The 25,155-nt window shown below is 48.1% G+C and overlaps 3 protein-coding genes across 3 annotated transcripts in view; 1 reads left to right on the top strand and 2 right to left on the bottom strand.

Annotated features, from left to right (window-relative positions):
- LOC115548860 (tensin-2-like) overlaps positions 1-13,457 on the top strand; it is a 63,466-nt gene extending 50,009 nt beyond the window's left edge. The window contains 15 exon segments of the mRNA XM_030363742.1: positions 893-958; positions 1,393-1,509; positions 2,210-2,732; positions 3,613-4,570; positions 4,572-4,623; positions 4,730-4,892; positions 5,530-6,764; positions 7,076-7,207; positions 7,415-7,510; positions 7,953-8,030; positions 8,381-8,458; positions 8,870-9,038; positions 9,986-10,054; positions 10,411-10,440; positions 11,554-13,457. Of these exon segments, the coding sequence (XP_030219602.1) occupies positions 893-958; positions 1,393-1,509; positions 2,210-2,732; positions 3,613-4,570; positions 4,572-4,623; positions 4,730-4,892; positions 5,530-6,764; positions 7,076-7,207; positions 7,415-7,510; positions 7,953-8,030; positions 8,381-8,458; positions 8,870-9,038; positions 9,986-10,054; positions 10,411-10,440; positions 11,554-11,692 (3,905 nt within the window). The 3' untranslated portion in view covers positions 11,693-13,457.
- A 3,190-nt stretch (positions 13,458-16,647) lies between these two features.
- tmem106c (transmembrane protein 106C) lies at positions 16,648-22,339 on the bottom strand. The gene is made up of 8 exons (XM_030363766.1): positions 22,177-22,339; positions 21,639-21,922; positions 21,121-21,184; positions 20,819-20,978; positions 20,178-20,318; positions 19,405-19,454; positions 19,157-19,210; positions 16,648-18,423 (listed from the first exon to the last, which is right to left on the bottom strand). The coding sequence occupies exons 2-8, from the start codon at positions 21,859-21,861 to the stop codon at positions 18,168-18,170; spliced, it is 948 nt and encodes a 315-aa protein (XP_030219626.1). The 5' UTR covers positions 21,862-21,922; positions 22,177-22,339; the 3' UTR covers positions 16,648-18,167.
- A 65-nt stretch (positions 22,340-22,404) lies between these two features.
- Positions 22,405-24,940, bottom strand: LOC115548877 (PTB domain-containing engulfment adapter protein 1). The gene is made up of 8 exons (XM_030363774.1): positions 24,745-24,940; positions 24,474-24,555; positions 24,178-24,249; positions 23,705-23,803; positions 23,298-23,435; positions 22,953-23,057; positions 22,696-22,754; positions 22,405-22,546 (listed from the first exon to the last, which is right to left on the bottom strand). Exons 2-7 carry the CDS (start codon positions 24,516-24,518, stop codon positions 22,698-22,700), a joined length of 516 nt encoding a protein of 171 aa, XP_030219634.1. The 5' UTR covers positions 24,519-24,555; positions 24,745-24,940; the 3' UTR covers positions 22,405-22,546; positions 22,696-22,697.
- Positions 24,941-25,155: the final 215 nt, after the last annotated feature.

Here is a 25,155-nt window from a genome sequence, read left to right as displayed (position 1 = left end):
GAGGGTTTGGGGGCTCAATAAGGCCCTTGGTTTCACCCGTTCTGAATGGGCCCTTACTGCCCGTTAATAAAAACCTCTTTAATAGTGGAAATGTAAATCACCGCGCTGGACTAATCGTCCTAATAGCGGCCGTTCTCTGGGAAGAGGGCCATGCAGGGGATGAATTCACACTATTGTAGCGTGTCAGAGCAAATAACGTTTTAGCACTGAGGTAAGGAGCTGGCCGCGTTTTTTTAATCCGTTAAACGGTTGTTTCTTAATCTCTGTATCGGACCAAATGATGTAGCAACTGCCCTCTGGGGAGACGTTGTCTTGTTTTTATACTTATGATGGCTGCGTGTTTGTTGGAACAAAGTTTCCCTGGGGAGAAGCACGGAAAAAACAAGAAAAGTCACAGTGCGTGCTGGATTATTGCCTGATTCCGAAATACACACGCTCATTGCCTCATTTCCTTTACTTGGTTTCACCCTCTGTGTGAAGCGAGTGAGTAGTTAGTAGTTAAAGCGTTGAGGTACAGAGAAGCCACTGTACGGAGCTGCCCTTCCATTAGGCCAGAAGAGGTGAGGGGAATGTTCATTCACCTTTTGGAAACACCTATGGATGATTCATAAAGTACACAAAGTAGTAGAAGCGACAACTGCGACACCAGGGCCAGGGTTTCCCTTTTTATAAATGGTACGGTATGAATCGTATGCTTGATTTGTTTATACAAAGGAGGGAGTGAGTAGAATCCAATGTCACCCTATGCCAGGTTTTCAGTTGGCAGATAAATGTAATGCTTACACTTTTCAACTGACTGCAATGAATACAAGTTCTAGGAAAAAGACAAAGAGTTGTGTTGATATCTCTGGGACAGCATTTTAACGTATGAGTGATTTGCTCTTCCCCTCAGACGAGAGGTTCCCATCAGATGCCACGGTGGAGTTCGTCTTCTCCTCTGGGCCGGAGAAGATCAAAGGTTGGTTCCCGTCTTTTTAGGCGCCTTACACTTTTTACTTAAAGTACATTTAAGTATATTGGATATAATTAAGGGGCTAATATTCCATAGTGTTTCTTGATTGAAACAGAGCACTGGTAAGAAAACAAAGCAAAGAGAACTAAAAGGCAAATAAAGTGACATGGATGGTGTAGTGGTAGCTCAATGTCTACTGCAAAGAGCCAAACGTCTACCTGCTCCTGAATGATGTTTCTGAAGCCCCTTTAAGACCCTGGATACCCTTCATACATCCGCTGAAAGACTCGATAGTCGATATAAGATTAGATTAGCCCCTGACCCGTACTCCCCAACATGCCTGACTGCATCCACCACTCCCATTAAAACACTAATCCAACCCCAGCCGAGCCATCGTTCCAAACAACACATAGCAACACATGAACGCTTGTTCCCTGCAGGCCGAGAGATCCAGAAGAACGACCCGGCCGTCACCGTCGACTACAACACGGGCGACCCCGTGGTGCGCTGGGACTCCTACGAGAACTTCAACGAGCGCTTCCAGGACAGCCTGGAAGGTGAGCCCTAACCCTAACCCTGACCCTAACCCTCCGGGGACGAATGAGCGTCACCGGTCGTCACAACACAACACTCTTTTCCTCCGGTCGTCACAGCAAACACTCTCTCTCCTCTCGGCCCGGTCTGCTGACGCGCGTTGGATTCCCGGCCACTCTGCATCGTGATTCAGAGTCGTTCAGCGCAGCGATCCTTCACACAAACATCTGGAGGTTAATCGGAGAATCACTAGCAGACGCCAGGGCAGGCCATGACGGGCCGTCGTGATTATGAAACACCCGGCCTGTGGACTTTACATTTTTTAAGGCCAAGAGAACAAATATAATCGCTTAATCATTTTGAGTTATGTATTGTAGAAACGTTGACCTATTTGTAAGAATTTGATACCCTCTCTCGGGGTATTGTGCCGTCAGTCTGGTGAGTAGATGGAGCTGAGATCTCTTCCTTTATGAATAATCTAATCACACTGCAATGGTCTACTGGAGTGAAGACCAGTTTTTCGATTGCAGCACATTATCTGAACACCACCAGCGTTGAAAATTCGCTGCTCAGTTCTTCCCTGGTCCGTTCTCTTCCCTGCTCCGTTCTCTTCCCTGGTCCGTTCTCTTCCCTGGTCCGTTCTCCGTCTGTTCCTTTCTCTTCCCTGCTCCGTTCTCCATTCTTCCCTGACCTTTGACCCCCTGTCCCCCCCCTCCCCCCCAGACATCGCCCACACGCGAGGGCCAGTGGACGGCAGCCTCTACGCCCAGATCAAGAAGCGCCGCTGCCCCAACTCCGGCTCGCTCAGCTCCACCAATGGCAGCAGCCCGGGGGGCGGGTTCGTCGACGAGCGACCCAATCACCCGCTCACGTCCGCCAGCTGCGACTCCTCCACCTTCTCCGCCCACTCCAACCAGTCGTCCATCCAGCAGGCCGACAAGCTCCGCCCCTCGCCGCCCACCCGGCAGGAGAGGGAGGAGCTCGACCGCATGCTCGGCGGCATCGAAGGGGGCGGGAGCCGCGACGGCGAGCGCGAGACCGCCATCCTGGACGACGGCGACTCGCTGCCCTCCGAGCCGTCGTCGGGGACGATGAGGCTGGGGCGCTCGTGCTCCTGCAGGGCGGGGTACCGGTCCCAGCGCTGCGCCCAGCCTGGCTGCGACCGCACCCTCCTCATGCCCAACGGGTACTGCCTGGACCGGGCGCCGGGCACCAACGGGCACCACGGGGCCACGCCCTCCGCCAGGTGAGCCACACTAGCTGCGTTTCCATCTCAAATGTGATGCGAATCTTTAGAAAGTTCGCAAAAAAGTAATTTGAATTACGTGCGTTTCCATCAAGTGGTTGCGGCAGGGTTGCTATGGCCGGTCGTTATGCGGAAATCGGAATGACTGTCAGTCCTGTGTGTTCAAAGTTCGCTACGTCACAGCTGTTCCGAAAAGTGTGTTTCCATCTCCCATTTTGCGAATTTACTCTCTTTCCCATTTCTCAAAAACCAACTCAAGCGACCGGATAAACCTTTTTGTGAATTAGAGGATTTTTATGCGAATTTTGGTGTTGCCATCACCGTTTACTGATTCGATACTTCAAAGTTCGCATAAAATCAGGGGGATGGAAACGCACCTTGGTGCTTAGTGCCGTCGTTTACTGTTGACCTTATCTATAAAAGGGAAGTCTGGCGCCCCCTGCTGGAGCTGCTGTCCCTACGACCCGACCCCGGATAAGCGTTTGGAGATGAGAGGAGATTTAGTGCAATGTGTTGGTAGGGGCACGGGCATCTTGCTCTAGGGTGCCGACAGATAAGGTTGAGGATATTGGGGTTTGAACCCTGAACCTTGCAGCTACCTGGGTTCGGACACTTTGGTTTTAAGCTCTGAATCTCAGAGGAAGGGAACTAACTTCTGAGAACATCGAAGCTCTGCCTAAACACTCTCTTAAATCAGGGCTCAAAAACGCTTTTTATTCAACTGCACAGGTATATTTACTATTTGACCTTCTTATACGTTGATTTTACGATAGTCTTTTAATTCGTTGTCTTTGATTGACATTTATCATTTGACCTTTCGAGTCGTCGGGGCAGATCTGTTTAATTAATCCTGCCTCTTCCATCTTAACCCTCCCCCCAGCCCCAAGTCCGGCCTGCCCTCCCACCTGGACCTGTGCCAGCACTACAGCCCCCACCCCCATCAGCCCCTCCCCCCGCCCGACCTGGTGTGGGACCGCCACGCCGGCCAGACCCACTACCTGCACCGCCCCTGCTCCGACTCCAGCCCCCCCGGCCGCCACCTCTACCCCTACCCCCCCGCCGACCTGCACCCCCTCTCCGCCCCCGGGCGCCTGCTGTGCCGCGGCGAGGACTACGGCAGCCCCTACCACCACCCCCACCCCCACCACCACCCGCACCCGCCGCCGCCCGCCCACGTCTACCATCACCACGGCAACAAGGGCCCCGCCTACCCGGACCCCCTGCTGCTGGAGGGCGGCATGGCGACCCCCGGCTGCCCGTGCCGGGACTGCGGCGTGCGCAGGGACGAGGAGGAGGACGCCGCCGCCGCCGCCGTCTACCACGGCATCCGCCTGGACCCCTGGGAGCGGGAGGCGGAGCTACAGCACCGAGGGGCGGAGCTTCCGCAGAGGGGCGGGGCTCCGGGGGAGCTGCACCACTGGGAGAACCGGGACTCGCAGCAGGGGGCGGGGCCGCGGCGGGCCAGAGAGCTGTCCCTGCACTGGGAGCGCGAGCGCGAGGCCCACCTGCAGTGGGAGCGCGAGTACTGGCACCGCCGCGCCACCGTGGCGTCCTTCGCGCCGCACGGGCGCCCGCACGACCTGCCGCCCGCCGGCGGCGGCGCGTTCACCTTCGACCCCCTGCCGCCGGGCCACGCCGCCTACCCCGAGGCGTCGCGCTCCCACGCCCACTCCCACCTGGACCTCAAGTACAGCAGCGGCAGCAGCGGCTACCAGACGCCGCGCCAGGCCTGCCCCTACTCGCCCTACCAGCCCTCGCCCGCCGAGAGCCGCGGCTACGCCTCGGGCTACCAGTCCGAGTCCACCTCGCCGCTGCCCCCCGGCGGTCACCACGGCAACGGGGCCCCCCGAGCACGGCCAGCCGCCGCCCGGCTCCGACGCCCACGTGACAGGTGAGAAGAGTCCGAGGACGGAGATCATAAATAAGACACCCCCCCCCCCCCCCCCCCCCCTCCATGACCTCTGACCTATCCCCCCCCCCCCCCCCCCCTCCCCTAGATGCCCTGCGCAGCTCGGGCGAGAGCGTGGGCTGGAGGGACCACATCACCCAGGGCTCCTTCAAGAGGGTCCACCGGCCCCTGGCGGCCTGCTCCACCCCCTCAGACATGTCCGGACCCCCCACCCCCGTCCACACCAGCAGCCCCATGTGCCCCCCGGAGAGGTAGGGTCTGCCGCGTCTCTCTCCTCCCCCTGCCCCCCCCCGTCCCCCCCATATCATACCACCAGGTGTGAGTGGGATTAGCCGTTAAGACGTTTTGAAACTCCGCCTCTTCTGACATCACAAGTGGGCGTGTCCACCTAGATGTGTGACGGATGGATGAGCAACGTCTGCTACGGTCCGCTGGGTAGGCTGGTAGCGGCTAATCACACTCACACCTGGTGGTATAACATGTCTCCTTTAAGCAGCGTAACGTAGATGTTGGATAGTACGTCGAATTCTCACCTGGTCATCAAGGTCTATTCTAAAACTTCCCAGACGTTCATTTGATGCTCGTAGCTAACGAATGTTTTCCATAACTGAAAGCAGTGGCGTAGCGATCAAACGTTGTGCGTCCCTTTTCAAACCCATTGATGTTTAACAAAGCCCGCCTGCCCGACCCCATACCTTACTGATTTGCCACATCTTGTATTGACACGCGATTGACGCAATGGAACATTGCTGAGGGCCTGACGGCAATGAATTTAAAAGTCCAAAGGCCTGTCAGGCCGTAGACAGATGTCCTGGACAGACAGCGTACCGCTGTCTGTCTGGTGTGATCCATGGATGACGTGACCCTGTTCTGTCCTGTTCTCTGCAGCGCCAGCTCAGGCCTCAGGGAGGGGGAGATCCGGACCACCGACATCCTCAACGGGGACTACGACCCCGCCCCCCCGTCCCACCCGGCCCCCGTGGCCCCGCCCCGCACCCACCTCCCGGAACCCTCCTCCTCGCCGCCGCCGCCGCGCCCCAAGGACCAGTGCTCGCAGGTCGTCGTGGCGACCGCGCGAGGGGAGCCCGGCGAGCGCTGCGGTGCCGCCGCCGACCCGTCGGCGCCCGCCCCGACGGCGCCCGCCCCGACGCAGAACCACTGCGGCTCGGCGCCGCACGCCTCCCCGGACCACGAGCTGGACCCGCCCGCCGCCATCGCCGCCGCCGCCGCCGCGCCCGTACCGGTGAACCACGTGTCCCCGGCACTCTCCGACCCGGCCCCCCCAACCCAGGGGCCCGCCTCGAGCGACCCGTCCATGGAGTCGGCCCCCCAGAGCCCCGGCCCCGCCCGGGACCCAAAAGCTCAGCACGTGGTCACCCAGGCGACGGTCCACCCCGAGAGCCCCACCCGGGTCAACGGGACCCCCAACGGGACCCCCAACGGGACCCCCAACGTCCAGGACGCGCCCACACCCAACGCCGTTTCCACGACGCCCGCGCCCGAGTCCCCCGCCCGGGGGTCCGGCTCCTCCCCTCAGCCCGCCTCCAGCAGCACCGACACCTCCCCTCTGTCCGACTCCCCGGTCCCCGGCTTCGCCACCCTGGGCAGGAGGCTGATGCTGAGCGGCTCGGACCCCCATCAGCCCCCCCACCAGCCCCCCACGACGAACCACCACGGGGCCAGCAACGGCCAGCAGCACCACTACCACCCCGGGGGGGGGGCCCTCGCCCCGGGGCCCGCCGACAGGTCCCCGCCGGCGCACGGCGGCTACCCGGCTAGCCTCTACGCCCAGCCCCAGCCGGGGGGCGCCCCCCACTGCTACGCCACCCTCTCCCACCCCCAGCCCCCGCTGCCGGAGAAACGCCGGCACCCCAGCCAGCCCGGGTCCCCCGAGGGCGACGGGCCGGCGGGCACCCTGGGGCGACTCTCCTCCGCCTCCTCCGTCGCCCCCCAGCAGCAGCAGCAGCAGCACCACGTCACCTTCTCCCCCACCGTGGGGGAGCTGGCGCCCTCTGGTGGCCAGACCGAGGCGGTGGAGCCCGAGAGCCCCACCAGAGTGAGCGTCAAGTTCGTCCAGGACAGCTCGAGGTTCTGGTACAAGCCGTCCATCTCCAGAGAACAAGGTGCTACAACGGTTCATTTTATTTAAAACAATAAGATATTATTTATTATGTGAGATTGAACACGGCGGTAGAATGGCGGCCTAGATAGTAAGCATGACCATGGTGATATTGTATCATATTGCATGTGGATAATTCACTTCTATTTCCCTTTCAAATGGATGTTTATGCATCGGAGTTCACCTTATGTTGCTTTGTACAAAGGCACCTGTTAGGTTACTGAATAGTTAAATACGAGTCACACGAGTCAAGGACAAATGACATGTCCTTCCACCCTCCCTGACGTCGAGTGTGGTGATTTATTTCTGCCGTAGCGATCGCGGCCCTGAAGGAGCGAGAGCCAGGGGCCTTCCTTATAAGGGACAGTAACTCGTTCCAGGGGGCCTATGGGCTGGCCCTGAAGGTGGCCACGCCCCCTGCCAACATATCCAATCACAGCAGCAAAGGTAGGAGGTCACTCCAAACAGTTTACTACGAGGAGAACTGCATTCTTCATTAATTTGAATTATTTTTTATAACTTTATGCTGTTTCACTATCTAACCACAAAACAACACTACATTCATTAATCTAGCGACTTACAGTTTTGGTTTTCGGTTCAAAACGTAGCGTTGCCTTGTTGCCTCTGGTAACCACTGCTTCCTGTGCGTCACAGTGGTGGACCCCCAGGAGCAGCTGGTCAGACACTTCCTGATCGAGACGGGGTCCCGCGGGGTCAAGATCAAGGGCTGCCAGAACGAGCCCTACTTCGGTAGGTCCCCCCCCCCCCCCCCCCCCCCCCCCACCTTAGGCAAGACGCCTGAACCCAACCGGCTCTTTAACGTGCCTCAACACATTGTAGGTCACTTTGGGTCAAATACTACGCTAAATATTAAAAGGTGACATATTATACGACCAGGTGTGAGAGTGTGACAAGCCGTTTTGGAAATCTGCCTCATCTGACAACACAAGTGGGCGCGTCCACCTAGATGTGTGCACCTGGCGGCATAATATGTCACCTTTAAATTTGCACCGGTAAATAGTTTGATATACCGTCTGTCTGTTTCACAACAACATCAACCCTTTACAGTTAGTTTTTGCGTAATGGGAATCAACCCCCGCACCCTGGCAGTTTCAACACCCTGCTCCACCCACAAAGAGTGAGTGGAGCGCTGCTGTGATCCGACTGTCTGACGTTGTGCTGTCGCCCACAGGGAGCCTCTCTGCGCTGGTCTACCAGCACTCCATCACCCCCATCTCTCTGCCCTGCACCCTGAGGATCCCCGACAAAGGTCTGCTTCCTCTCCCCCACCCCGTACCGGGTTCAGTGGGGTACTGCACTGATCCATTCAACCGAAAATATCACCAGGAAAAAAGCTAAGGGAACAAAACCCCAAATCCGTTGATCAACATTTGCTGCTAGTTTTTGGACATATTTGTGCTACAAACCACAGAATAAGTTCTTTGCTAAATGTTATGGATAAAATGGGAACTGAAATAGGTGAATGTCGTTTCCGAAGCAGAAAATGTAGGAGAATTAAGCTGGAATTATGTAGTCTCTATAATAGTAATAACTATAAAAGCGACTATAGTATCCGCGCAGGAGGTTTAAATGTGTGGTTGTGTGTTCCCCCCCTGTCAGAGCTGATAGGAGTGGGCCAGGAGGTGCACCCCCCCAGTAACATGAGCAGCGCTGCCGACCTGCTGAAACAGGGAGCAGGTGAGCGGCTCGCACCCAGAACAGACCCCAGATCAGAGCTACACTGGTTCAAACTGGTCCTATTGCTAAGGGATCCTCCTCATCTCTCAGGCTGACCCTAGATCAGGCCTATTCTAAATCGGAAAGTACAGGATACTTTTTCAGCAGTTTGCAGGTGATGGCGAATGCATGTCCTTGGTTAATGTGCTAATTAACAATATATAAAAAGTACTTGTGCTACTTCTAAAGTTCATCATAATATCACTATGAATACAGATGTATGTGTAAAATAAAATTAGTTTCAATTAAATCCTTCGTGGCAGAGAATTATATAGTTTAGTTTAAGATTCATGCACCAGGAACTATTGCCCTCATCCGATTGGTCGTCAGAGTTCCCGACCGCCCCTCGCTCTCTCTTTCCCCCTCCTGCAGCCTGTAACGTGCTGTACCTGAACTCCGTGGAGACCGAGTCCCTGACGGGGCCCCAGGCCATCGCCAAGGCAACGGACGCCACCATGGGCCGGAGCCCGCGCCCCGCGGCCACCGTGGTCCAGTTCAAGGTGACGGCCCAGGGGATCACCCTGACGGACAGCCAGCGCAGGTACGGACGACACAACCGCCGCCGCTAGCTTCACTCTGTTCAAGTGCTGCTCAGCTTTGTTAAAAGCACGAGAAGATGCAAGATTTCTGATTTGTGACGAACACTCCTCCCCCCTACGCTCTGGGGGAAAGCCAGGCTCGCGTTCAAAACGTAGGCCCAATCCCATTTCTACCCCTTAACCCTTCCCCTTACCCCTGCCCCCCTTCCCCTTACCCCTTCAAAACAAGAGGGAGGGGTAAGGGGAAGGGGTAAGGGGTAGAAATGGGATTGGGCCTTAAGGGGGACATATTGTACCACCAGGTGAGAGTGTGATTAGCCGTTACAAGCCGTTTTAAAAATCGGCCTCTTCTGACATCACAAGTGTCCACCTAGATGTAGGACGCCCACATGTGATGTCAGAAGAGCCATATTTTCAAAACGGCTTGTAATAGTGGTATATTTAAGCAATAGATCACCCCAGGCTATGGTATGTGCTCATTATACCACTGTTAAGGGGCGTTGTCCGGCCCCGACGCGCAGCGGGGAACCAATCAGATCGCTGGATTTAGGTCCCCCGTTGTATAAATATATATATATATATATATATATATATATATACATTATACCTGGTGGTATAACATGTCACCTTTAACATTTGATTAATATACGCTGCTGCAGAGTCAAAGCGGTTAAACTACAAACACAAATTATGTAATATACATCAATATATTTCATGTATATTCGATGATTCTTCATATTCAGACTAGACTATGATACCTTTGACTGCCATTCAAATAGTCACCTTGGGACGTATGAGGTCTCGTCATCTCGAGTGACCGGTAGAGGTTATGTAGGTCATGTAGGTTAATCAGAGGCCACAGCAGCAACACTCACGTGACTGACTCTCCTGATTGATTGCTAATGCCTGGTGACCCATCACCCCCCTGCTCTCTCTGTTCCACTTACAGGCTGTTCTTCAGACGACACTACCCGGTCACCAGCGTGACGTACAGCAGCATCGACCCAAAGGACAGGAGGTGGGCCCCAAAAGACACCAAACCCCCTTGTTTAGACCAGACAAACCCGCCTTGTCCCCGTCTAGAAACCACCGCGGCCACAATTACAAATCATGGCAGTCATCGCATTCTTTCACTGCGTCCGCCGTGACCGTGAGACAGAGCTGTGAGCTGTGACACGTTGCATGGACACGTGTCAACCTTTCTGTCATGTGTGCATAAGCTTGTTTGTTTCTGTGCGCGCACCACACATGCATGGAGAACGACGCCGTTTGTGACATCTGTTCTTCTGCTGTTGTTTGTCAGCTTATGCCTTGCAATTAGTGTACGTCTTAGCTAGAGCTCTCTCTCTCTGTCTCCCTCTCTCTCTGATCTAGGTGGGCTAACTCAGACAACAAATCTGTCCAGTAAGTACTCTGTGTTTGTGTGTGCGTGTGTGAGATAGTGAATTAATGTGTTGTTGACGATGAATGAGTAAGCTGTGTGTGTGTGTGCGTGTGCGTGTGTGTGTGCGTGTGCGCGTGTGCGTGTGCGTGTGAAAGTATGCAAGTGAATGAGTGAACTAGTGTGAAATAAGTTTGACCAGACGTCAGATTTCCTTTCTGTAGTAGAGGCTCTGCTCCAATCCACTGCTACCACCTCTAGTTAGTCCTCAAGTGGTTAACTAGTATCTGGTCAACTCTATGTTGTTGCAGAACTGCCTGTGGCTGTTTATTGGATTGTGTTAAGGAATGTTGCATGGTCGTCGATACTGTCTGAGCCTCGGCCAAAACAAACAAACATGACTTACTAATACTTCCACAGCACTGCACACATCAACACAGGAGGAAAACTCAGGAACAGATTTTATTCACCACCTTAATCATGTGTATCCCTTTTCCATATCTCTCATGTCTTATTAAACTCAACTCTTATTGTCCCCTTCCCTCTCAAACACCCTCCCCCCTCCATTTTCTAATTTCCCCTACCTTCTCGACCATCCCATGTCTTCTCTCTCTCCCTCCCTCTTGCTCCTTACTTTCCCTATGTTCCACTCCCTCCCCCTCCCTCTCTCACCCCCACCATCTCTCTCTCTCTCTCTATCTCTCTCTCCCCCACCATCTCTCTCTCTCTCTCTCTCTCTCTCTCTCTCTCTCTCTCTCTCTCTCTCTCTCTCTCTCTCTCTCTCTCTCTCTCTCTCTCTCACCCCCACCATCTCTCTCTCTCTCTCTCTCTCTCTCTCTCTCTCTCTCTCTCTCTCTCTCTCTCTCTCTCTCTCTCTCTCCCCCACCATCTCTCTCTCTCTCTATCTCTCTCTCTCTCACCCCCACCATCTCTCTCTCTCTCTCTCTCTCACCACCATCTCTCTCTCTCTCTCTCTCTCTCTCTCTCTCTCTCTCTCTCTCTCTCTCTCCCCCTCTCCCTCTCCCCCTCTCTCTCTCTCTCTCTCACCCCCACCATCTCTCTCTCTCACCACCATCTCTCTCTCTCTCTCCCTCCCTCTCCCCCTCCCCCTCCCTCTCTCTCTCTCTCTCTCTCAGGGTGTTTGGCTTCGTGGCCCGTAAGCCCGGCAGCGTGGCGGAGAACGTCTGCCACCTGTTCGCTGAGCTGGACCCCGAGCAGCCCGCCTCCGCCATCATCAACTTCATCAACAAGGTCATGCTGTCGCAGTGCCGGTAGAACGACACAGAGTGACATAGAGAAGTAAAGCAATATAGGGTTGGGTCATCACTGTTGGTTTGTGTTGTTTCAATGGTGGGTGAATGTCACCCAGGGGGGAAACTAGGAGCCTTCAGTTCCATCCCTCCTTGTATCTGTACAGAGAGCTTCATCTGCACTGACCCACCACCAATCCACCTGAACACCTCTTATTTCAATGTTCACAGGTATCCATGGTAACCGTCCAAAGCCAGTCATACAACGATCGAACCAAAAGGCAAAAAAATAACTTAAACATCAATAATCTCAATCCTTTTATAATCAGCCGTTACGTTAATTCAGTATTTTAACCAAATATGTCTACCTTGTTAGAAGTTGAATAAGCAATCATTTGCGAAATATTCGACATCTATCGGAAACCAACACGAATTTCGACAACATCCGAAAGATGTGTGACTGCTTATTCACCTCGTTGCATTCCATCCTGAATAGTTTCAGAACTAGGTCTGTAAGCAAGACCATGTGTAAGTGGGAAGCTATCCATAAACAGCTCTTTAAACTATCGTCAAAGTATTATTGTGGGATTTGGGTTGAAGCAACGATAATCTTGCTGATTACGTTTTAAATAGAACTTGTGGATTCTATAACAAGTTATTGCACTGACAGAGGCAAGCATATTCCCCATAGGGCTCAGAAATTGACAGACATAACTGCCTAAGATGTTTATATCAGTGTTGTAACCAAATGCATTATTTTGCTTTGTCTTTGCAAATAAGTGACCAAAGAAAATTTTTGTCTGTATATTGTTTCGTGAATATATATCAAGACCTACGTAAGGCTAGCAGAATGATGTACAGCTTAAGTGATCACGTTTATTTCAGCCATGAATGACAATCAATATTTTTGTATTCAAATAAATAGTTATTAGTGGGGTAAGAGACATAACGGTCTTAATGAAAGATAACCTGAATGTAATGTACTTAACGTCAACAGTGAGGGATTGTGAGGTATTGACTGGTGGAAGGAAGGTATTGAAAGTAAGGTTAGCAGACTAGCTGCTATAGCTAACCAATAGAAACCAAGGCGTTGCTATGTGTCCCTGCAGGTTTTAAAAGTAATGTGTTCAAAATGGAAAGACGCCAAGAGAAGAGAGTATTTCTTTTTTTTACAGAGCCGTTGGTCTATTATTCGATTATGCACACATTGACTGTTGACTCATCCGTATCAGTTATTTTGACCAATTTTGATTCAAGGGCCTAATTCTTGCCACATAAGATATTTACTTCAGTATATAAAACAGTTAATAATGATGTCAAAAGTATTTTTTTACTCCCGTAACAGTGTGAGGTTATCGAGTATTAATTGTATCCAAAGCTGACATGTTGGACAAAGTCAAGATAGACACATACAACTCTCCCACTGATGTAAAATAGTGGCCTGAAGACCCGTTAAACATAACCAACGATAGAGCACTCTATTATTAATAATAGGCTTTATATATATTTTTGTATTTTCGCCTCATGTATTTGTACTTTGCATTTAGTGTGCTGCCATGTTTCATAATACACCAAAAACACTACTTGTATGACAACTATAAAAGTATATATAGTGGTCTTTTTCTCGTTGATCTGTTTTTATGTAGTAATATATTTTCCCATGTGCATCTATACGACAATACAAGAGAAGGAGGAAAATAAAACAAGCTTGTTTAAATAGCAAAATATGAAACATTATTGTATATGCACACAAATTAAGAATATAATAAAACGTTCTGGTACCAAATGTATACTTTCTTTGGCCTTCGTTTTTTCATTACTCATTTAAAAAGGTTGAGGACCATAAACTAATTTTTTGTTGAACAAGTTGAAAGAATATGGGTGTGTCCCTGCTAACTTTAAGGCCAGGAAAATGTTGATATCTGAACTGTGGATAAAAATGTATCATTGGTGAGCGGTGCTTGTCTTACCTTACGCTGTGTGAGCTTCATAAAATGTATATTAGGTCCAAAGGCTATCTTGATCAGCATCCTATATGGGTTGCCATCGCCTTTGTCCCAGTATGTCATCCCAGTCATTCTGAGGGTGCAGGCCTCCATGTTGAATGCATGTCAACTACACATGTTGTCGGCCTTACTGACTGGGTTTTTTGAAAGACCCCCCTCTGAGAAGCATCTTCGGAGAGTCCTGAGAAATGCCACTGAAGGCTGTGTTTTTCTCTCTCTAAATTCAGCTGAACTTTGCTATAAAAACAAGTCTGAGGGGGGTTTACTCCCACCAGATCATTCCTGAGACTAACAAGGCTGGGATCACTTGATCCACTGATTGTCCGACAGTAACGAGGTCAACTGCACACAGCTGGGGTCTCTGGAGGTACTTTATGTTGATCTTTAGTCTGAGTGGAGAATGAGACCGTTTGGACACCGATAAAGAGGCAAGAGTGGATTCAACACCATCCCAATTAAATGAGGTGAGAGAACACTCACCTCATTGAGTGTATACAGCCGTTCCGGCAAATGCATGAATAAATGAATGACTTGTTGAATATATAAATAATTAGAGATGTATAGGTATAGGCCCAAATAAATGACTAGCTTAATGACAATATATTTTAATATAAATGAATACCTGTGTATATAGATAATTAATAATACACACCTATATATAATTGAGAACGACTTAAGAATAACTAAGGGGTGAATACGTGTCAAGGCGTTTTAAAGGAAAATGCTGTGGAGAGAAATGTATGTGGACACCGTCAGATAAAAGAAAATAGGGGAAATTGAGGTGGACTTTAATGGTCAGACAACAGCACAACCAGTGCAACTCGGGAAAGTGCACGTTTCATCAGATGAGGGAAGCGATTTTGAGGAACAGAAAAAGTTCTACATCGAAAGATTTTAAAATCTGCGGTGAGTGAAAGTTGAAATTCATAGTAATGTTGAGCTCGGGCAAATATTGTGCTTTTTCTTTGCGTTTCAGAGAACAGCACTCGAAACGTTATAAGGTTCCTTACAGTGTGCCACTTGTGTCATTTGGCAGTTAATACCCCTCAGTACCAACTGCCTTAGTACAAATCCCTTAAGACAGAGATGTCAAACACGGCCTGCGGGCCGAATCCGGCCAGCTACCTCATTTTATGTCAAATGAATTTTTCTTCAAATGAATTTGAAAATCCTAAAAAAAAAAAGGCAGAAATGCAGAGAAGTTCTGCCACACACCTCTGATAACCTATCATTGCATTCACCACCAAGAAGCCCTGTGTGAAATGGTTCTGAAACTGGATGATAAAATGGCAACGGTCAACTGGTCATTATATGGCAGTGCTTCAGGCTCGTGGCCAGGATCCCCGCCAGTTCCCGCCGTTTTCGAAGGAGGTTGCTCCGAACATGGAGATGTGACATACCCTATTGAATTAAGGTGGTAGGACCGCAGTCCTCAAACAAAGTTTTTGAGCTTAGTAAAGTTTATGTAATAACTTATGCTTGATAATATTACACTTTTTTATTCACTTGAAGAGTTTGATCTTTGATTGAATGAGTAATGTTGGTGTTCTTAACTTGATAAATTAAAGGGATTTATGTTATTATAACCCAGAGCAATTTTCTTAGTTGCTTACATATATTTTCAAATGTATATAATTGCATGTACAAGCATGCACAGTATATTTATAAACTTGAATAAATAATAAAAAACAGAGAGAGAGTTATGTAACAATATCTTCAGGAATAGTTCCATTATATAGTCTTACAGTTACAAACGGCCCTTTCAGGGGAACCGTAATGCTTGTATAGCCCGGGGTGACAATGAGTTTGACACCCCTGCCTTAAGGCATGTTAAAGAGGGGGTACTAAGGCTGAGACAGAAGGGGAAAACTCTATGGGAGATGTCAATAAAACCATTGTTTGACTCCATATTACAGGCAGTCATTACCGTTCCATGTTCTCAATCTCCATGCTGATCACCAATTCTACCAGTAGTGAAACCTGACAAGACGCGTTGATTTGAGCTAAGAGTGATAATCTAATAATAATAATAATACAGAACAAATGTGCTTCTTTTGTTCTTGACCTTGTCAGTATTTTGTCTAATTTTCCTTATTTTACTTCCTATGCAGCAATGATTATACAAATTGTTTGATTTGTTCCACACACCACATATGTACCGCTATCACACAGACAGTATTATTACAGCTACTCATGTAAACAAACAAATGCAACGTCGCAAAATCAATGCATAAAAAAAAAGAAAAGATAATCAACAAAATCCATCAAATCAGCTGACGTGATACCATTTGTAAATTAAGTAATTTAAAAAAAAAAATTCTAAGCACTTGGGCATATCTTTGTAGAATGAGTGTAGCATCACCACTGCAGAATACCACAGACTAAGAATAGGGTTAAGGTGCTTCTTCTCTGGTGAGTCCTGCTCTAGTACCATGACTCCAGGGGACATACGCTGGTCTGTCGACAGTTTCCACCCGGTTCTTAAGTAAAGCATCCCGTCTCAATCCATACCAAATCTCGATCACAATGCGCCCAACATGGGTTGGGATTCACGTTTAGACATTAACCAGGCAGATCTTGTAGTTTAGATAGTGTGTCTAAGACGTTGTTAGGATAGTGTCAATGATATAAATCGATTCGCTAAATTAAAATAAAAAGAGTAGAATATGGTGGAATATTTGCTTGTCTTGAATATTGTGTGAGCTTTGTAAAATGTGTGTTCTCCGGGTTCACAGCCTATGATCTGCTATTGCCTTTCTCACAGTTTGTCATCGGAGTCATATTGAAGAGATAGGCTTTCATGTTGAACGCATGCCGACAACCCATGTTTGTAGGCTTGCCAATTGCTCAGGCAAGCTTGCTGTGGGTTCGCTCTCACATTCAGCTGAATTAAATCAACTCTAATCATGGCTTTGACATAACAAGAAGTCACATGTGTTTACTCTCAGAAGATAATTTCCAACAGAAGCGTCAATTCAATTAGTTCATAATTCCCTTTAATTATTTATTTTGCAACAAATCAACACCACAATGATATTAAATAACATTCTCTATTAAAGCATCATTCATTGAAATTTAAAAAACATATGCAAATCGCCATCACTTAAAACAAAATAAAAGTCCCAAGATCAACCGCAATTAATAGGTTTTGTTTTTCCTTTTTTGGTGAAATATATCAAACGTTTGAGGCTGAGAGCCCAAAAGATGCATCATATCATCCATGGGTGAACTTTCAAATCTTGAAACTCTTATTTCATTATTTTATCCCAATCCCTATCCCTTAATTGGCATGGGTCATATGATTTTAATAAAAAAATTGTGGCCTAGTAAAAATATATTTTAATTTCAGTCAAAATATCAAAAAACTTCAAAAGCCCTTATTTTGAAATGCTGTGTTGAAGGAAGTATTGCACGGCTAGCATGGTAAGGTCATGGTGCAGAGGGGTTAAGTGGAGAGGGAGTTAGTGGGTACAGGTGAGAGGGAAGAGATGAGCTTATCAACGTTATTTTCTGTGACATTAGAATACGGTGAGGAGCAAGGTAAGCGTTAAGTCCTTCAGTTGTCTAAATACATAAAAGATATCAGCAAGAAGTAGACTGTATATTATCTCTATCTCCAGTGACCCTTGACACCTCAAACAAATAAGATTAACCTTAACGGTCATGTGTCAACTTAGTGAAAAAAGTGTTACACAGCAAAATTACTATCTCCAATTTAAAGTCCAGAAGATTTGAATTGGAAAAAAAAAACGTATTTGTCTATTGTCTCGAGAAGCCAAATTCCACACAGCTGCTCCCAATCGTTTCGATAAACGCTCAACAACAACAGCTCTCTGTTGAAGGAGGTTGTTTGTTACTTGTCATGCCTACTAGCAGAAGCTTGTTGATAGAGCAGTCTGACATTATAGAGAGATGCCATTGTGGCCAATGAAAACACCATGGCTGCCCAAATGTTGGGAATGTCATGGACGGGCCTGAGGGAAACGCACTATCCACCGAGGGGAATGGAGCACGTCCTGAGAGTTCACCTGAGAGGAAGATCGTTTGCTGGTTCTTTTTGTTAATTAAAGTACAACTTAGGGTTCCAAAGTGATCCTACCACTTCCCTTCAGAATAAAAAAATAAAGACTTGGCCTGCCACCATAAACAGGCGGTGGACTCCTATACTAGTGTTGTGACATGTACCTCCCCAGAAAGCCCTAGCTGTGCCTCAAATGAGCCACATTAAAGCAACGCTATTAACCTGACTTTCCATGGCTAAGCTGACAACTAAAAGCTAATCGCCGATAGTGCAAGTTAAACTCAATATCAAAACTCATAGGCTTTTTTTTTTTTCGTTTTTCCATCATACACACTTTGCGCGGACCCTCAAAAAAAACAAAAACAAGAATAAATAAATACTATAACAGCCGTGAGCAAAAGCGTTGTTACCAGTGTTGCTCCAGTCCAGTGGATCTACACCTCCCCCCCCCCCCCCCCCTCCTCCAAGCCCCGTTACGAGACCGGGGGTCCTGGCGCCGTCCAGGACTGGGGGCTGGGCGTGAAGGCGTTGGGCAGGAGGGCGTCGGGCGCCAGGGGGGGCTGCGACGGAGGGCTGCTGCTGCTGCCGCCCCCCGGGTGGCTGGGGAGGCGGTGCCAGCGGTGGTGTGAGAGCTGGGCGTAGGTGGAGTTGCTGCCGCAGTCGATGTAGCGGTAGGCCTCCAGGCTGTTCTGGGACGAGCGCACCAGGTTGGAGGTCTTCACCGACGTCCTGGGAGGGCGACACACACCCGGAGAGTCACGGGATGTTGTGTGCATGTGATATGGCCGCTCGCCACACACATATGTCGAGTCATAGTAGGGCTGTGCAATTCATCGAATTTAGATCGCTTTTTTTGATTTTTGGGTCAATCGAACTCCAAACCAATATAAACCGAGTTGAAACGATTTTCTATATATTTTTTTAGCAGCTGGATACATATTTTGTACATTATTTTCTGTTTGAACCTTTTCTACTTGAACATTTTGTGAATTTTTTTAAAAGGGGAAATTTCAAAGTTCTCTGTTACAAAGTGATTTCAATATTGACCAAAATAATCATGATTAGGATTTTATCATAATCCAGCAGCCCTACAATATATTGGACCGCACTGACAGATATATGGCGATATTGAGCTGAGAGACTGCCTTCAGGTAAGTCTGAGGACATTTGGGACCAAAACCCAGAACCCACTGGCCGAGATTCAAACATCACACAGCCACTTCACTCTTCTCCCAAGATGTGACACCTCTTATCGACTACTATAACTCAAAGAATGTCCTGGGTTGGATTCCTGACCAACCACGCCTACATGCAAGTGCATAAAATATGTATTTGTTCTCTATGTTTGAGTCTGTGGGAGTCCCTGTAGATGAGACTTAAAACCTTGCTTGTTTAAAGGAAGACAAGAAGAAAGTGGAACTGGGATAGCCCCACCAGTCAAAAGAGACCGTGTAATACTCACTGGGTAAAAACCACAATGTTGTGGACCTTGATACTGGGCATGGTGCAGAAGAAACTGAAATACAGATTAGATAAAGAATGTCACAAAACAGTTGTCGAGTCAACAAATGACAAAACCAACAAAACCGATAAAACAAAAAGGGTTTCAAGGCTTTCATTACTTCCCTTCCTGTTTTTGGTCCTCTCAGCAGTAACCATTGGTATGTCGTATATTCACCAGCATTGCCCAAAGACTGAAGTACGACTTACTAGACATAGGGGGCGCTGTCCCCGATCACCACGCTGACGGTGTAGTTCACCTGGTGGAAGAAGAGGGAGGAACACATCTTTATACCAGAACAATTAGGCCTTTCACACCAAAAAGAACCAAGAGCCAGTTCCGGCCTGGTGCTAGAGCCAGTTCCGGCCTGGTGCTAGGGCCAGTTCAAAACTGGTTCCAGCCTTATCCCAGTTATGAACCAGTTGGTTTCACAACGGCCTGAGCCAGCCATGGAGCCGGCGAGAGCAACGTCATCACGTCACTGCAAACGGCTGCAGCTGCTCGAAGATAGCCTTTGTCCGGGTTGCTCCCTCTAACTTGTTCTGGACCTCGGAAGAAGACCAGAATCCAAGGAGACGGGTTGTCTCCTCCACGGTCCACTGCGTTTTCGTCTTCACGTCCATTGTTTACTTCGGTGTTTTTAAAAATGCCGGTCTTCGTTGGTCTTCCTGTTTATGAAGGTAAGGACAACCCCGCCCCCTGCCCCTGGCGTAAAGGCAGTTCTCGTTGTAGCCCAGTTCAATCCTGGGGTTGGAGTTGAATCGGTTTTACAGGCCGGAGCCGGTTCTCTGGCGATGTGAAACCAAAACACTGGCTCTATCTCCAAACTAGCCCGGAACCTGCTCCGATTTTGCAGCGGTGTGAAAGGCCTAAATATGGAAGAAATCTGACCCCAAAATGATCAGAGACTTCTCCCCGTCTTCCAACCTTACCTCCCCCCCCCCCCCCCACCCCCACCCCGTCGTCCCCTCCACTCCTCTACCTGTTTCGTGCTCAGCGGCTGGATGGTGATGACGTCGTCCAGCTGCTGGGTGCCCACCACCGTCTTCATGTACAGCACCTGGCAGCTGAGGCTCTTCACCAGCACAGAGAAGAAGTTGGAGTTGGTGAAGTTCAGCGAGCTCTGAGGGAGGGCGGCAACACACAGAATATTTGATATCCACAGACATCGCATTCAAAGGTCTGATTTGGCATGTCAAACGTACATTTAGTCTGACTTTCCGTACATTTAGCATTGAAAATTAAGTATTTTGTAAGTATACAAAATAATAATAGCAAAACATATCATAAAATCGTATAGTATAGAAACGATAATAATATATAATATAAAATCCAGTGAGGAGTTTCAATAACGTAGTCTTTTTTTATTTTATTTAGAAATGTTTTAAACTTATTTCATAACTACAGGCCTATGCTTTCTGCTGTGAAAGTTCCCATCTGGGAATGATACAGAAACGTCTTATCTTGTGACAGACATAACATTACGGATATGGTTGAACTTTTGGTCTCGCAAGACAGTCAAACCCCCTACTCACAGCCTACCCTGAAACACTGCATTGTGGGATTTGTAGTCCCTTAACAACAGCCACAACCCAGAACCAGCAGCTACAACAGAACCGGTACCGTCATGTTCATCAGAACCCTGGTCCCGGAGTGGTCGAAGTGCACCGTCACCGAGCGGATCCCGTCGTCCACGACGACCACGGAACGTGGGAACAGGAAGAAGGCCACCAGGGCAGAGGCCAAGAGACACACTACGGCGGACAGAACCACGTACAGCTTCCTGTGTAGGAGTTCATTATGGTATCAGCAAAAGGCTCTATGAGCTGCTATAGAAGCCGATGAATGGGCTATACAGTGATAGCCGATAGTTTGTTGTCATGTCAATCCATCGTCTTAATTTAATAAAATAAACAGCTACTTACGTCCTCTGGGGCCGCAGTCTTTGGTCACTATAAGGAATCAGTGCCACCAACTCGTTCACTTGCTCTGAAATGTTACATGGATTCAGAAATTAAGGTTGTTTAGGAGATAAAAGTTACAGTGTAACTCCTGTTCAGTAATTTCCGTAAAGTAAATTTAATTAAATTGATTTAGGAACAATTACTTTGGCTGCCTCCCTATTACTTTATCATAAATCTCCTACTTTATCACTAAATATATACAGAAAGGTATCGCTGATCTATTGCGCAAATCCAGTCCTAATCTTTATTAAACATTTGTGTGCAGGTTCAACATCCAGCACAGAGACTGTTCAGTAGGCTAGTGATGTCAGGAATCAAGCCAAGGATTTCTCCTCTGGGAAAAGAACCCTCTATACCCATACTCAGAGCACTGCACACCCTTAAGACAACTAACTATGGCCCAAAGTACCTCACCTATAGTGTGAATTATTGGGGCATGATGAAATTGTAGTAAGACACTGGCTGGCCGTGCAACTCACCGGAGGGTATCCGACCCGAGCCCTGGCACGTCGGGCAGGTAATGCTGTCTCTGCCAGTGAACTCCACGTAGGGGAACCGGGCGATGTCATCCTGTCGGTCCAGGCCGTTCAGCGAGTCATCGTCTGCATCCTCGTCGTTGTTCTCGCCGTTCTGGGACGCCGCGTCCTCCCCCGGCGGGATAAGGGCCAGCGGGACGGAGCTGCGGGACCACCGAGCGCCCATGGCTGACGATCAAGCCAGCTTATTCCCTTCGGACGGCGACAACTAGCGGTTCATGCAAAATCTAGGAACAGGAAGTAGTTTTTTATTCAGACAGGTCCCCAAGCCGATATATTAAAAAAAATCGACGCCGTTATAATAAGCAGAATTGTGTCAATAATTCGGCCACAGGACCCGGGGTGCTGCTGACAGAGATATTAAAGCAACCATGTCGGGCAGAAAGTGCACAACAGACGCACTTGTATTAACTCTGAGCTAGCTTAGAGGAAAACTACGTTTATTTAGTTTTGGACGTCATTCTTATTTTTTTTTCTTTACCTTTTGGATCCACAAAGTAATCGTCCCGTGCCCTTTTTTATTTACTTAGTTATACCGCAGTTCTGACAGGACTAAAGCTTTCGAGACATGATGGCTTTGGATGTGGTACAGTGTGTACTTCCTTTTTCCTTGCTGGTGTAAACATCAGCTCCGCATGGACTACAGTTTACTCTGCTGCCACCTGTTGACTGCTGAAGTTCGGTGGGAGACTCACATTTGACGCACAGATAACAGTAATAATTTTTAATTGAAATAACAAAACATTATAACTTTTATTTCAACTCAAAATACTGGAAAGCTTCTAATTATTCTTTATCCATGGTGATGTGGTATTGTTTTCAGCATTTTCTTTGGGGAGATTCCACAGCTCCTATAAAATAAAAATACATAGAATCAGAATTCAGCAAGTGTAGGCTTTATCACAAAAGGAAAAGTGTTTGTCGGTGCTATGAATACAAAAATACTAAAAACAACTGGGAGGCTTAAATCAGCACTACTGTATGAACAATTTCTACCTACTTTTACTTTTCTTCCAACCTCTGTCTCAGTTCAGAATTCTCTCGCTGCAGGACTTTGTTCTAAAGAGAATAAGCACAATAAATAAAGTGGCAGTTAGTTCTACACAAAGAATGAATCTAAATAGGCTGCTGTTCTATTTATATGGTCATTTCATAAGACCTAATTTATAAGGATAAAGGTTCATGCAGTCAATTATGGATTTTGATTAAATAAATATTAAATTGTTTTATTCAACACTGAAAGATCTTCCAGCCAACCTTGTGTCTGAGGGCCTCCACAATCAAGTCTCGCTGGCCCCTGACATTCTCCTCTTTCTTCCCCACTCGAAACGCATCGCCGATCAACGACACCAGAGTGTGGGACTGAGGAGAGAAAGACATTATTTTAGAAGCTCAGTACAGGACTGATAAGGTCCAGTGACCTCACTTATAATGTATTATTCTCCTTCACCATTATTAGACCGTTTTCAAGAACTTATAAACACATATATTAACACCATGCATAACATTGGACTCATGTCCATGGAGTCCTAAACAATCATCCACATCCAAAAGAGACTTCGGTTGCGTCGACGGGTGAGATATTTTGCCATGGCTACTCACAAACTTCTGGCTTTGGAACAGGTAGCAGTGGTACATGTCTGAGGCCGGGTGTTTGGCCACGAAGCCAAAGACTTTGGGAGTGGCGGGGAGGACGCCACAGAAGGAGACAGTGGAGATTGGGCAGGTGTACAGCATATACTGGACATGAACAGAGAGGGGGACAGGTTTACAGCAAATACTGGACATGAGAGAGTAGGACAACAGGTGTACAGTTTACTAAATATGAGGGAGAGAGTGTGTGTGTGTGTGTGTGTGTGTGTGTGTGCGCGCATTTGAGTATGAGTGCGTGATTGTGTGTTTATGTGATTGCGTGGGTGTTTTTATGTGCTTGTTTGTGTGTGTGCGCGTGTGTAGGCATGCATGCGAGGATGTGGGCCTATGCGTGCGGGCCTGTGTGCGTCACTGACTTTGGTTTTCTTCTCCAGGATGTCTATCCCGCTAGAGGACAGAAACAGATGCACCTTGTTCTTCTTCTGCACTTTCTCCACAGAGTCTTTATCTGAGTTCTGTGGGTCGGTGGTGACATCACACAAAGAAAACATTTTCAGCCAATCCACCGCTTTAGTTTATTTTACTGTGTGCAGCAAAGCAGACTTCTAGAATACCAAACGGCGTATTTTAGACCGAAGGACACACTTTGTTCTCTCAAAGTGGAAGTTCAATGTTTGACGTTGAGTTTCCACACGCAATAATTTAATTTGACTGTCAAATCAAGATAGTTCAACAATAAACACAATAAAATGAACGATAAACTAGAGACTCATGTCATGGTAGCTGTAAATAGAGCTGTATGATGAATGGCTATGAATTTACAACATAAGCTCGGTGTGTATAATGAATAGAGCAAGCACATTGTGATGTACAGATGGGAGGCTCTGACCTTTACACTCTCCACGGCCTCCGCCAGGACCTGAATGCCATCCGACCGAAGCACCTCCACCCTCCCTAGCAGCTACAACCACATCGATGTACACACACACACACACACACACACACACACACACACACACACACACACACACACACACACACACACACACACACACACACACACACACACACAATGAAAAAGATTGTCACGACGATCCGAATGACTTTTAGACTACAATAACTAGACAAACAGAACAAATATTTAAAGGTGCAACGACATTGTAAAACCAACAGATTTTTTTATACCTTTACTGCAAAGGAGATCTCATTGTCCTCCTCGTTGTCACTCATTGTCAGATTTGGGTGGTTTGAAGAGGAACGATGAAGTCTGACACACAACCGTCACAATGACCATCAGGAGAAAAAAATAACCAACCATCAAACGGACAAGACTCAAGTTACCAACCACCAACAGCAGCAGGATAAGTCACATATCTATATATAATATACCTAATTCAGTGAGATATATTTACTTATGAGTAACAGCCTGGATAGGTGGTAAACATATCGATCTTACCTTTTTTGAGGCTTTAATTATTCCGATATCTTCCCTGTGCCACTTTCTTCTCCGTCGGAAGGACGAGCTTAAAGTCTACCGGAGGTAATCAGTAACCGCTCGTTTGTTCCTTATTGCTTGTCTTTATCTCTGCTCTCATAAAGTAAGTTTAGAGAGGGACACCCGCTTGGCTCTTGTTTCTAAATAAAAACCAGCACTGGATTGGGTCCATACGTGTGCATTAGATTAATCTTCGTGACCCTCTTGGTGAGGGTCATAGGATTGGTATTGGGCAAAATAACCTGCTGAGTACATCACATGTACATTATAAATATAGCTAACTCCTACCCTAAACCTGATGAGCACATCACATGGCAGACACATTACAATATAGTCAACTCTTGCTCTAACCCAACGAACACAAACATGATA

Source organism: Gadus morhua, chromosome 1 (assembly GCF_902167405.1).
Source record: "Gadus morhua chromosome 1, gadMor3.0, whole genome shotgun sequence".
Classification (NCBI taxonomy): Eukaryota; Metazoa; Chordata; class Actinopteri; order Gadiformes; family Gadidae; genus Gadus; species Gadus morhua.
The sequence above is the reverse complement of the archived record's forward strand: the minus strand, read 5'-3'. Positions and strand labels throughout refer to the sequence as shown.